We start from the raw sequence: 14,167 nt of genomic DNA, 5'->3' as shown, positions 1-14,167 counted from the left end.
ACTCAAAAAAATGAAACGTTGACTTTAATTAAAATTATTTTGTCAACAGGTTCCACGAAATTGAATTATGTTAAAGCAAAAATCTTTAGTTCATCTAATTTAAAAAAACTACTTAAGATTAACAAGACATATTTAAGACTAACTAAATCAAGTTATGTTGTATGAACATAGATGATATATTTTCAGGTTAGATAGTTTAGATTAGTTACTTCAACACATTTCTTATTTGTGGCAGTAAAATGTTAAATTTAAGTTAGATTAATTCAAATATTATATTTTCAGCCACCTTGTGCTTTATTAATTAGTTTTACATAAATCTATTTTGTCAACAGGTTCCACACAAATGAATTAAGTACATCCAACTTATTTTTTAAAATTTATTTTATTGCCAACACATTCAGTGAGCATTTGTGTAAACCCAGTCCAAAATAAAACACAACAGCTCATTAGGGTTAGTAATTAACAGTATGTAGACAGATGCAACATCAAGACTTTAAATTAAATGTCTGTATCTACCAGAAATAGAAGAGAAAAAAAACGCATTGAAGATCACATAACACATTGATAAGATGACACTTGAGTTATGCACATGTGATGCTAGTAAGGTCTGTGAGTGTTTTTTTCTTTTAGTGTCTAAAATGGATAGCAAAGTTGCTATTTGCAATGATTGCTTAGGGTCAGTCCAGTAACACAATGCCAATGAAGTGCTTTCCTTTAACAATGCAAAGTGAAGTGTCCACCTCAACAGCCACAATTTAAAAAAAAAAAATGTAACAACAACAACAATAATAATAATAATAATAATAATAATAATAAATAGTCCACTGATATTAGCAATCAAAGAAAATTACATCACCATCCCAAATAAAACTTTAACAAAACATGCCAACATTATGGTCTAACAATAAAACAGCTTGTCAGCGTTCAGTTTTTTTGCAACAGCACAGCAGTAACCATTTAACACTCGCCACTGTCAACATTTATTTTACCAGTGTTTGGGCAAAAAACTTCAGATGTAAACATTTTAACATGGAAACAATTGTTCGTCTTTAAAAGTCCACAAAATATACATTCATCCTGCATTCCCAACTTGGATGATCTGATATCCTCGTGTTGGTGTTGTTCCCAGACCATCATGAAAATGTTGTTCCAGGTTCAACATTGCAAGTGACCAATCACATTGTTGTGACGTTATTCTATTCCAAGCCATTCGTGCATTTATGAAATTCCAATGTTGCAAGGACAATATCAATTCTGCTTACTGTTTATTAAAGGGTTACGGTTAGGGTCAGTTGATCGGCGGACAGAGGCGGTTTCACGCAGCTTAAGTACAGTTTTTTGTTTTACGCCGGTTTTTCCCGAAGTCGCAAAAGTATGACGTCACAACATTCTGATTGGTCACTTGCAATGTTGATCCTGGAACAACATTTAGTATGATGATCTGGGAACAACACCAACACGAGGATATCAGATCAACCTCCTAACTTACCCTTATTTTTAGTATGTATTGCAATTACCTTTACAATGCACACAATGTAACACAAACTGAATATGAACATATTTCCACCTCATAACAATATGCCTTGAACGCTAATATACACACCACCCTTCAACATTTCTGGTGCAGTATCATCTCTCAATTAAATCCTTTAAATCTCAATGCTTTTGATTGTCTCTTAGCTTTCAGTCTTGAGGTTAACTGAGATTCAGTGCATATATCCCACCCATTAAGAGTGCACATGCAGAGGCCAGGTCTTCCAGGTCATGCAGGACACACTAGATGGTTATACCCACATCGGCTGGAGGAGTGCTGGCATCAGCTCTTTCGATGGTAAAGATAGCAAGGGTAATTTGTTCCAGCTCCCTCTGAACAGCTGTAGCTTAGACACAAAAACATAGAAAAATGGCATCCAGTTTTAAAAAAAGAAAGAAAAAGGGCCAAAGCTACCCTTTAATGACGTAAACACAATATTAGGAACATGCACCCCAGTGCGCCACTATTTTAGACTACAGATTCAACGATAAATATAAATAGTTTGGGTATACAAGAAGATTTCCCAAAACATTTAAACAGGTTCCATGCAAATTACAACAACAACAACAACATTACAACATGCAACAACATTAGTTATTCAAAATTTGGTTTAATACAGATAAAAAACTAAACTAAAATTACCAATCAATTATTCTTTGAAGAGGATGCTTGGGTCTTCATTCAGGTAAAAAGGTAGTGCCCTGAGGACACACTCCCTCCCCTTTTCAATGGTTTCCTTCTGTAGAGAGTGGCAGAGATACAGGAAGAGAAAACAGATATACTTTAGGATGACAGAAACTCACATTATACGCAAAATGAATGACATATCCACTGCACAGATAGACATGTACACAAGACCAACTAATCATCACATGGACATGAATAGTTAACCTGTTGGGCAGGGTTTCCACCACATTATATATGTCCATAATGGAGGTAAAGACAAACTAATACATCATCTTTTTTGCATTCAAAACATAACATAAAAACATTCACTTCTGGTTTAACCTAAATCAAGGGATCAGATTTTACATATGTTTAGGTAATTTAAATTTTCCAACGTTTTGAGTACCAAACTTTGTCTTGCTTAATATAAATGTAAGTGCACTGTGCAGCTACCATACACTAGCTGTTTAAATTTGAAAATGATCTTATTAGCCATAATATTTTGCTACCAACAGAATAATGCACCTGTGTGGCTGGGGCCAAAGTTTGTCTAATTTTCTTCCCTGCAACGCCTCCTTTTTTTCTTGAAGACTTTTATGAGCTGGTCAGTGTATTGGTCAAGTTGTGTAAAAAGCCTTGGAACATGTGCAGCAGTAGTAATCCTCACATATTCTGCTTCCACCTGAAAATATGTCAACAAACACAACATACTGTACTGTAAATATACATACTATATGTACACATATACAAACTAAAACTAATGTAGTAAGACCTCATTAAAGCTATAATTTTAACACAAACATTTACACAAAATGCTAATGGAGCCATTACAGCTTTTATTGTTATTTATCAAGTTCCAAAAAATATTGATCACAGCTGATCTGAAAAGAATTTCATGCCTCAGGCCCTTGAACTGCAACCATGGTTCAGATGTGGAGAAGAAATAACAGGGGCATGGGATGGGTCACAAAAGAAAACTTAACTTATAAAACAGTTTTGTTTTTAAAAGTATAACAGTTCACATACCACATACAAGCTCAGCAATACCACATACACCACATCTGTATAGGAGGGAGCAGGTAAAGGCAGGATCTGAGATTTATAAAGAAAAAAAAAATTAATTCCTTAATTTCAAGAAGCAAATTATTGTTTGAATTACAACTAAATAAAATACTACTCAGAAGAAAAGCAAGAGATTGACACTGCCATGTGCTAACTTTCTATAGAAGCAATTATCACCAGGTCTGTCGACCTCCATTGTCTGTCCACTCATATGTCTTGAATAATTTTATTAAAAAAAGTAAGTGTGTACTTTCACAAACTGTAATTTATAACTACATTGATATGTATAACTCCGCTAGGAAACATGCTGTATTTACAGACCATTTTTACATAATACAGATTACTGATAGAGCAGAACAATGGTGTCACAGTGGCTTTCGCCCTTGACTTTTTGGATTTTAAATGTCACTTTATGCTATCCTTGCTATCCTATTCGATATTTCCGACTCTCGGATTACAGAAAAGGAATCCCAAGAAAGCAAATGGAAAAATAACCCCTTGAAAGAATAACCCCATGAACCCCTGTAGCTAATCCCTTAATAAAACAAAAAACAATAAAAATGTTTCTTACACAGTCCACAAAATAAGCATGTCCAGGACCCAGTAAAACTAATGTAAAACAAGCACACGCAAACGATATAACATGTCTTGTAAGACAAACGCAAAATATAACCATGCTGGACATATAGATACTACACAACATAGTCAAAGAAAAAAGTGGTCTTACCTCTCAAAGAAACAGCAGCTTGGCGCCAAAACAGCCTTTTTCAGTTAAATTTGAAGTCTTGTGCATGAGCAGGCACAAGCCGTGAAACCTTCTTGTTCTGCGCGGTTTCATTACAACTGTTTTTGCATTACTGCCACCTTGTGGATATACAAGGTATATCGATCCTAATTGACTTAACTTAAATGTTATGCGATCAAGTAACACATTAGTATTATGTACGTTGAATAATAGACACAATTACGTAGACTTGATTAGAAAAACATATGTTAACTTAACAAAAACATATATTTTAAGTAAAATGAAAATAAATAATTAATATACACTGAACAATCCACCTCATTCATTTTTTTGAGTGTAGTACCTTCAGCAAGGAGAAATGCATAACAAGCACCTTTTTCAGAAATTCAGTCTGAAAGAATATAAAATTACATTAAAAAAAAAGCAACATCTAGACTAAAGATGAAATAACTAGTAGATCAGTGTTCCAACATCCAGAAGAAGCAACTGCTATCACAACTAGAGATTGATGAGGTACTAAACAAATTCTACAGCAAGAGGGAGCCAAGACATCAGGTTAGGGGGGAGATTTCATCATTCCAACCCTCCAATCTCGGAGAGAGCGCTAATGGATGAGGCACGAGAATGGCTAACTAACTAAATGAAGAGGTTTTATCATAAATTCAATGGGGATGAGGTGAACAGCACTAGAGACCAACTTCATGCCAATAACACAAGTATGGTATTTACTGAGGAGTTGCTCTGTCCCCACTGCTGTTCTGCATAAGCCTAAACCCCCTGAATGAGATCATTCATGGGACTGGCTATGGATGCCAACTACAGAATGGCGCAATTATGACTCATCACTTCTACATGGATGACATGAAGCTGTATGCCAAAGTGAATGAGACATCCACTTACTGCTAGGATTTACAGCAATGACATTGGAATGTCATTTGGACTGGACAAGTGCAATTGGATGGTAACAAGGAGAAGGAATGTAGTCAGAACTAAGCGGATTGCACTACCAGAAGGAGACTTTTCAGACATTGAGGACAGCTGTACCTCAGGAGAGAAATCTTCTGATCGGAAGGTTCGTGCTTTGGTCCTTGGCTGCTGCAGTCTGCATGCCAAATATCCTTTGGCAAGACACTCTCTGGTGAATCCATGAATCCATCAAAGTAAATATGCGTGTGAATTTTGGATAGAAAGCATTTTCTCAGGAAAAAAAGAGAAAAACATACTTATATAAATGGATGTGAATGGGTAAATGAGGCAAGTTGTATAAAGCAATTTGAGTGCTCAGGTAGAGTAGAAAAGAGCTATATAAAAACTAGTCCACAGCTTCAGATAGAACCTGGGTATCCCACAGGCAAATGGGAACCACGAAGAGGCCGCTAGGAAAGCTGCAACCACCAAATACCTGCAAAGAGTAAGGCAAGCCCTGAGGAGTCAGCTGAATAGGAAGAACAAAATCTGAGCAATCGACACCTATGCCCTGCTGGTTGTCAGATACCCTGCTGGAATTATAATATGGCCAAAGGAGTAGATAGAAGCCACTGACATCAAGACAAAACCCTCCATGCGTATAGGGTTTATCCCAAGTCCTGCAACCTGACACTGTACGCTAAGGGGAAGGAAGGAGGCTCATGACTTGAGTGTCAGAACCACTATCTAGGATGGCACAACATAGATCCCTGAGTATATCGGGAAGTTAGTCTAGTCTTGCTACACAACACAGTATAACTGAAAAAATGTAAACATACAGAAATAAAGTCGCATCTTGAATTTGAATAAAGAGCACAGAATTGTAATTTTACACTTTTTTTTTGTTTTAATTTTATGCATGTTTTCATCTATCCGCTCTGCTCTTATTGCCCCTGTACTTGATGTTCATCCAGATTTGTAGTTGAACTTTACTAAAAGGTGATATGATACAGGCTCATTACTGCCTTACTAGATAGTAAAGCTTAGATATTTGACTCAAAGGAGAGTGGCGTACGGTGCAATGTAATATCATCTACTTTGATTATCTTAGCATTAGTTTAGTACAGGCTGGGATTTGATTAATTCAAGTACATGCAGTAATAAAGTTTGTGACTTTCTTCCTTTATACACAGATCATCATGAAGCCATCTCATGATCTGAAGCAGCAGTTGGCCAGCTACTCCAAGCAGGTGGCAGGCTCCGTCACTGAGCTTATCCAGGCTGCTGAGGCCATGAAAGGTATCTAAATCTTTGATCTTTAACAACTTTGCCTGAAGTTAAAGGATTAATATATAGCACTGTTTTTTTTCTACTGTTCTGTAAAGCGCTATACAAATCCAAGTTTTTAATTGTCATTATTATTATTATTATCATCATCATCATTATTAGACACTAGATGGTATAAGATCAGGTAGTATTGATTTAGTCACTGTCTGTGTCAATAGGGAGTGTCAAATAGGAAACCTGTGTGGCATCCTATAGCCTCAATTTGCTACATGCCACCTAGGTAAACACTGCTACTAACTAGGTAAACCCCTTTTTGCCCATAGGATTCTAGGTTGGGGTTGATGGAAGAGTTTAAAATGTGTTTTTGAGCACAGAGTGACAGTACTCTTTTTTTCCCCCCGTGTCTTTTAGGCACAGAGTGGGTGGACCCTGAGGATCCCACTGTCATTGCAGAGAATGAACTGCTGGGAGCAGCAGCAGCTATTGAAGCTGCTGCCAAGAAACTGGAGCAGCTGAGGCCGAGGACTAAGCCCAAGGTCAGAGGGTTTTTTACAGAGCACAAGTATTCACACTGATCCTGTTAACCTCAACACCAGGTCACAGTCATTTTGTGTGTCACATCTCTTATGTGCTGACAACTACTCACAACACAGATAATGGCAGCACCACAAAGCTTATTCTTGACGCTCTTAATACTTTTCATACTTATTAATTTATTCTCCAAACCAATATTTCCTGTAGACAAGCCCTATTCATTTTTTGTCTGAATATTTTTGTCTCAGCCTCTTTTTATTTATTCTTGCTGTCTTACTATTTATATTTAATTCCTGCACAGCTAGCGTGGGGAATCCATAGTTTCATTGTGCATGTACAATGACAATAAAGAGCTAGTCTGTTCTATTCTACAGTTAATCATAGTGCAGCATTTTTCTTTACTATTGGTTTGTTCTCTAAAACAGGAGGCCGATGAGAGCTTGAACTTTGAGGAGCAGATTCTGGAGGCAGCCAAGTCTATTGCAGCTGCCACCAGTGCTCTGGTAAAAGCTGCTTCAGCAGCACAGAGGGAGCTGGTGGCTCAAGGGAAGGTATGTGAGAACCAACAAAAGAACTGATATGTGCATTTAAACATAAGCGAAATCCCACAAATAAAGCTAATAATCATTTCTATCAAGGAGTTTAGTAACATTCATTCATAAATGTCATTTTGATGTCCGTCAAAAATAATTATCCTGGATTTTCAGGTGGGGGCAATCCCAGCTAATGCTGTAGATGATGGACAGTGGTCTCAGGGGCTCATTTCAGCTGTAAGTCTCCTGTTATAATTTTGTAATTTTTTTAAAGGTATTCCTAAAACATCTAACCACTGAGAACTTTGACTCCATAGGCTCGAATGGTCGCTGCAGCAACCAACAACCTGTGTGAGGCAGCAAACTCTGCAGTACAGGGACATGCCAGTGAAGAGAAGCTCATCTCATCAGCAAAGCAGGTGGCAGCCTCCACTGCTCAGCTGCTGGTAGCCTGCAAGGTCAAGGCTGACCAGGACTCACAGACCATGAAGAGGCTCCAGGTCAGCACTGCATGTTAATTTTGCTCAAGGCGCAAAAACACAGGAGAGCTACTATTACTTCTGTTACTATGCCACTTTAAAAGGCCTTATTTGGCTAGATGCTGAGGTCAAAGTCACAACTGTCAAGAAGAGACAGAGTGTGTAGCCAGCCCGATAAATGAACATAAACAAAAGGACAAGGAAAGATGGCAAAAGACTGGCGGTAGTATTTAATACTGTCCAAGGTCAGTTTCACATTTTGTTTGTTCTGCATGAAAAAAAAAACATTATTTATAACACACTTAACACAACTGGAGAGGTAAACATGACGTCATGGGTTATTATGGACAGTAACTCAGGAAGCGGGAACCCAGACAAAAGTGGTGCAAATCAAATCAAATCAAATCAATCAAATCACTTTTATTGTCACATCACATGTGCAGGCACACTGGCACAGCACATGCGAGTGAAATTCTTGTGTGCGAGCCCCACAAGCAACAGAGATGTGCAAACACAACAACACAAACGAGCAAAATACAAGAATGGCCAACCTGAAACTAATAAATATATGTACAATATATAATAGTGTATGCATTTCTGGATGTGTATACTAAATATTTTCTTACGTGTGTGTGTGTGTGTGTGTGTGTGTGTACACATTTTTACAAATTAAATAGTAAACACAATGGTGAAAAGATGTTTCAATCGTGGCAGTTCCTTAAAGCTGTGCAGCCTTTGAACCATGTGTGAAATGACCCATTTAGCCAGACCCCTAACAGATGCATTGCAAAGCTAAGTGACTGTCATATTAAAATAGATGTAGCTGTGGTAGCATTTTAAGATCAATAGCTATGTAGTGGTAAATGGCCTGTATTTATATAGCGCTTTACTAGTCCCTAAGGACCCCAAAAGCGCTTTACATATCCAGTCATCCACCCATTCACACACACATTCACACACTGGTGATGGCAAGCTACTTTGTAGCCACAGCCACCCTGGGGCGCACTGACAGAGGCGAGGCTGCCGGACACTGGCGCTACCGGGCCCTCTGACCACCACCAGTAGGCAACGGGTGAAGTGTCTTGCCCAAGGACACAACGACCGAGACTGTCCAAGCCGGGGCTCGAACCGGCAACCTTCCGATTACAAGGCGAACGCCCAACTCTTGAGCCACGATCGCCATTTACAAGGATATCACTGAATTGTTTGTATTGAGTTTGTTTTAGCTTGAGCCATTTTCTCAAGACTGAAAAGCAAAGAGTTAGGTCCAAAATTAGATCTGACATGGGCAAATTCACCGTGAGATGTGTGCTCGTCATCTCTACTTATGATTCCAACACTACAGTTCTACTGAAGGGACAATAACATTAGTCATTCTGCAACAGCTGAGGCTTTTAGAGAGCACACAGTATATTATAGTGTATTAATAGGCTGGAATTTCAAAGTTTAGGGTTACAGGTGAGCTGCGTGATTTGTACAGCTGCTAACAAGGATTAGCATGCTCTATATTTGGCACAAGTAAGAATGCCCTTTGCATATTGCTTTCTTTCAGTATTTATTAAATGCTGCTCAGAGATGTATTTCTTTCTGTGACATCATTGGGTATATAATTTCAGAATGGGCAAAGCTCCTGCAGAGTCGGTGTTTAAGGCTCAGAAATTGGTTATATAATGATAGTAAAGCATTTTCACAGGTTTGGTATAACAAATTAGTGACTCTTTAAAAAGATGTAAAACCTTTTTCTTCTTGCTCAAACTCTGCTCAAAAGAGTTGTTATGACCTTTTAGGTGTAACTGATGCTCGGCAGTTGCAAGACATAACAGAAAGTACAAGTATTTCCTGTCACTTCATCCACCCAAAAATACTATCTTTGAGTGTAGCTGTGAGCACATCGGCCTGCCAGCCCAACTCATATTCTCTGATCCAATCAGCAGTGGCTTATCTCCTCCTCTTTTGGACCTGCAGCTGCCACCACAGTAATTCTCATACATTTATGTCTACAAGAGCTCTGGAAACAATCTACCCAGTCCACACATAGCACTAAGAACTGGAAATATTAGCCTTGATCTATGATTACACTAGAACCATTTGCTCTTAGCTATATTCTGTATTAATGGTTTCTCTATTAAATGTTTGAATATTTCTGGAAAGAAGGATTTTTGAACTCTTTTTTTATTGCAGCCAGTAGTTTGTGGATAACACAGTTAATATTTTATGTTATACCACCTACAAAAATCTAATATTTAATATTAATTAATTTATAAGAAGAATCCTCGCAATCATATGCCACAATAACATTTTCTGTTAGCAAACGAATAAAAAGTCACACAACATAATGTCCATTGATGCTGTCTGCAATGTTGCCTTCTTGTAGTTCAGTCTTCTCAGTTTTGACTGCTTTACCTCTGGCATCACAGAGCACTTCTCCTGTCCGAATGACATTCCGATGTCATTGCTGTAGATCCTAGCAGTATGGATCAGTGAGTCCATGTAGAGGTGTCTAATGATTCTGTAATTTTAAAGCAAGTTCCAACTTGACCACCTCAGAATTAGATGAACAAAAATGAGCTGTGTTAATAATAAAAATATATTTTTAGTTTCAGGTACTATAGTTACTAGGCTTAAATGTTGTGCTTTTTAATTTACCTTTGTTTTTCTGTCATTTGGACATCAGCACAATGTAAACTGCACATCAAGCACTTGGAACTGCCTAATGTAGCCATGTTTTTACACTAGCAAATATAGCTTACGGCTGTAACATTGAGAGACGTTGTTCTATTGGCTTGTGTTGTTGTTGTAGTGCCACTCAGGCTGTTAAAGTTGCGAACATTTCACCACAGCACTCGTTTCCATTGTCCATTTGCACTACATCACCTGCAGAGGAGGCATACAATAATTGCTCAATTGGTCATGATAATTTGCATATTAATGATCAAGGAACTGACCTCACAATCCATTGTTCATTAAGTGGGCTAGTTTCATTTATTGTGCAAAGGTACTGTTTATAAGGTTGGGGAAACCTGCAGTCAGCTGAGACTGAAGAAGTCACTTGGATGATTCCGAAACATTTCTCCCACTGAAAACGTTACGTCCAGATGAACAGAATCTTTTTTCTTTTTTTTTGGTTTTCTTACTATGCTTATGCTCCCCATTTGGGAGGATGTAATTTCAAAAGGTGGGCTCTGTGTGAAGGTACTGAAAGTGCATCAGCGCAGTGGAAATTGTAACTGCATGCCTCCAACCAAACTCATTAGCCAAGGCCACAGGCCACGTACCTTAAAGCTTTCGAGATTTATCTTCATGTCTTTAAGGCTAAGGTTTGGGAGTGACATGTGTTGCACCTCATTCTTCTCCTTAAGGTAACAGAATTCATAGACATAATATTTTGCTTCATGCATTGTGCCTACATGATGATATATGATATTTAGACAATCAGGGAGGGAAAAGGGCTCCAAGAGAAATTTTCTGTCTGTGTGGAAGTGGATGTTCCTGGATTCAAACAGATTTACTGTGTTGTTATTTAATTATTTTTTCTCGTCTCAGCCCACTGGCTGATTCAGCCCACTGAGCCTCAAAAGGAGAAACCTTGTCTTCATTGAGCCAAGTTGCCCAATAAGAATTGTTTGGCTTTGACTGATGTTTGGGACTGATCCTTGTTGCCTTTTATAGCTTTCCTCCTGTGTCAAGAACAAAACAACTGTTATGGTTTTCTGTCAGAGCCCAGTTGGACTCATTACTGCCTTTCCAGGAGTTGCTGTTTAGTAGAGAAAGGTTGATGACTGTGTTCTACATGCACCTCAAAGACTCAAATCATAGACCATTGGTTAGACATACTGAGTGTCTTTTATACATTCCTTTTGTAATGTTTTCCATCTTTACTCAAGTTTAAAGCCTTTAAGTTGTGATTTGACTTGAAATCTTGTGTGCGTTTCTGCAGGCTGCTGGAAATGCTGTGAAAAGAGCCTCTGATAATCTGGTGAAAGCAGCACAAAAAGCAGCATTTGAAGAACAAGACGACCAGGCTGTGGTGGTCAAGAGTAAGATGGTGGGAGGTATTGCTCAGGTAAGTTAGAGATCCGAAGCACATGTTCTACATGTAACTTCGCCTTCAGTCTCATTGTGTGTTGTAAACTCATTTGTGTTACATTTCTATAATCGTGATAAAGCACTGTCTCATGTGTATGTGTGACTGTGAAGTGTAACAGCTGGGTAGCTCAGCAGGATAGGACTGAATTAGAAAAAGGGAAACTGGAAGTACTGACCCAGGATGGGCATGTGGCTCAGCTGTACGCACCGCTGTTTTATAGGAAGAAAGGTCAAGTTCACATCTTTTGTATAGGTTAGGACTTAAGTGTGCGGAGGTCTGGATTGGGATCTGTTCATCTGACTTAAGTTCAGTTTCATGTGTGTGATTGTGAAACAAGTGTTTCTTAAGTGTGGTGACATGGTGACCAATTGTGTTGTGTTGTAGATCATTGCCGCTCAGGAGGAGATGCTACGGAAAGAAAGGGAATTGGAGGAAGCCAGGAAGAAGTTGGCCATGATCAGACAACAGCAGTACAAATTCCTCCCGTCAGAACTGCGGGAAGATGGCCAGGAACAGTGAGAGAATAAGTGTGCGTCTGTAGCAGCATGCAGTGTCGTCAGCAGAAGTCATCTTTGGAATGATAAGGACCTGTTCTCAGCTCATCTTTAAGTGGAGAAAACTATAACATATAACTATAACTGTAACATTAAACAATCTGACTTCAATTCCACAGCAAACTGTTTCACATTTAGTTTCAAAAGTTAACAATGACGTCCGTAACGCTGATTAAGGTATCTGTACTTTTGATTATATGGTTACACACCTATCAGTATATTTTTCTCTATTTTGAATTCTTTTTTTTTTCATCTTTGTGTGTACATGCTGTGTAAAATGGCAGTCACGCCATTAAATTATACTTGCCTTAACTGTCCTAGATATAGATATCTTATATAGGCAAGCAGAATTAATGCTTCCATGACAATTATGCAGAATCTATGCAAATTTTATATGCCGTGTGTGCGTGCGTGTGTGTGCTGGTATGCGTGTGTGTGTGTTTACAGACACAAAGTGCCTTGATGTATAGGAGTTCATTGTGAAAAAGAGATCTGTGGTTGTATGACAGTAATGATATTCAATATGTTAATTGACGTACTGGTTAAACTTAATATATAAAATTACACATTTTAAATCTAAATTGGGATAAAATAATTATACAGTGGAAAAAATCATAGTGTTTTTTTACAACCTTCAGAATATGTTAAAAGGATATCCTCCAGTACATTGCTATGTTTTTCTGTGTGGGTTTTTGGATTTAACCATCTTCAGTATTTAGCCAGAAATCAGACTAGAGGACTCATTTGTGTTCAAATAATGAAGCCATATATTTAATTTTTAAATATTTGAGATTGTTGCAAAGAGTCCAGCACTGTCAGGATTTCTTTAAACAAATAAAGTGTTTTAAATTTATACCTTTATGTATTATGTACCAGGGACATGGGATCAGCTGTAAGTTTATACTTGTATCCTAAGTTTTTAGTACTTTCTATGTAACATGACTTGTGCTTGATGAGGGTCTAGTAGAGAAAAATTATGAATATATTTTTGCAATTACACAGTGAAAGTGTATTTGCAACAGGAATATTTGACATTAAATTGACTGTATTTGGATTCTTAGTGGTTATTGACTTGCTCCTATGATATGTTATTTGTGGGATTTTTCTAAAGAATTCCTACAACTGAAAAGGAAATGATCTGAGGTATATATTGGCATTTTATATGGATGAACACAAAAATAGATTATAAGATAATGATTAAAATCTGCCCTTACGTTGGCCTTTTTTTCTTTTGCATATTATTTGCATATTATTTTTAGGATAGCTAGAGCAGTATGCAGTATAACATACAAAGGCTTTTTAAAATTTTGTGCACATTTTGACTAATTATAATGCTCATTCACAATAGTACCGATGATGGACACTGTAACTGTGATTTATATTCAATAAAGACAGTGTTTAAAGAGATGTTGACATCTGTTGTTTAACAGTTTGTTTGTCCCAACATAGATATCATGTCCCTAAAAGGTGAAAACTCAGTGTTACACAGTGGAGAATCTATAACACAGCTTGCATTATTTTCAATAAATATATTTAAACAAAATGTGTTTGGAACTATATTCTCTATTTATTCTTTCCCCTCGCCCTCAACCAGTCAGAGACTGCTTATGCTACATCTGCTTTTCCTGTTAAAACTTCTTCCCTTCATCCTCCCTACCATTGCCCAGTGCTTGTTTAAAGGGCTTCTTTACATTACAATACAAAACACCTTTAGACAATTGTCGTGAACTGAAACTACAAAGTAAATAAAGCTGAACTAAATGGATATTAGCCACATGTC

General features: G+C 37.6%; 1 protein-coding gene and 1 long non-coding RNA gene across 6 annotated transcripts in view; one reads left to right on the top strand and one right to left on the bottom strand.

Moving 5' to 3' along the window:
* Positions 1-13,794, top strand: part of tln1 (talin 1) — a 61,512-nt gene extending 47,718 nt beyond the window's left edge. For both annotated transcript variants that reach the window (XM_080875007.1, XM_080875006.1), the window contains exons 51-57: positions 6,107-6,212; positions 6,612-6,736; positions 7,160-7,285; positions 7,442-7,504; positions 7,585-7,767; positions 11,684-11,809; positions 12,218-13,794. In XM_080875007.1, the coding sequence (XP_080731133.1) occupies positions 6,107-6,212; positions 6,612-6,736; positions 7,160-7,285; positions 7,442-7,504; positions 7,585-7,767; positions 11,684-11,809; positions 12,218-12,352 (864 nt within the window). In that variant the 3' untranslated portion in view covers positions 12,353-13,794. The remainder of the gene's footprint in view (positions 1-6,106; positions 6,213-6,611; positions 6,737-7,159; positions 7,286-7,441; positions 7,505-7,584; positions 7,768-11,683; positions 11,810-12,217) is intronic.
* LOC308392130 lies at positions 364-6,050 on the bottom strand. Of its 4 annotated transcripts, none has more exons than XR_013970763.1 (5): positions 3,834-6,050; positions 3,227-3,292; positions 2,726-2,882; positions 2,177-2,273; positions 364-1,880 (listed from the first exon to the last, which is right to left on the bottom strand). It is a non-coding gene; the product is annotated as an uncharacterized lncRNA (long non-coding RNA). The 4 variants fall into 4 exon arrangements; XR_013970764.1 differs by having other exon boundaries at positions 3,990-6,049; XR_013970765.1 differs by lacking the exon at positions 3,227-3,292 and having other exon boundaries at positions 3,834-6,045.
* Positions 13,795-14,167: the final 373 nt, after the last annotated feature.

This window comes from Rhamphochromis sp. 'chilingali' (genome assembly GCF_963969265.1).
Source record: "Rhamphochromis sp. 'chilingali' genome assembly, chromosome: 2".
In the NCBI taxonomy this organism is placed as follows: Eukaryota; Metazoa; Chordata; class Actinopteri; order Cichliformes; family Cichlidae; genus Rhamphochromis; species Rhamphochromis sp. 'chilingali'.
The sequence above is the reverse complement of the archived record's forward strand: the minus strand, read 5'-3'. Positions and strand labels throughout refer to the sequence as shown.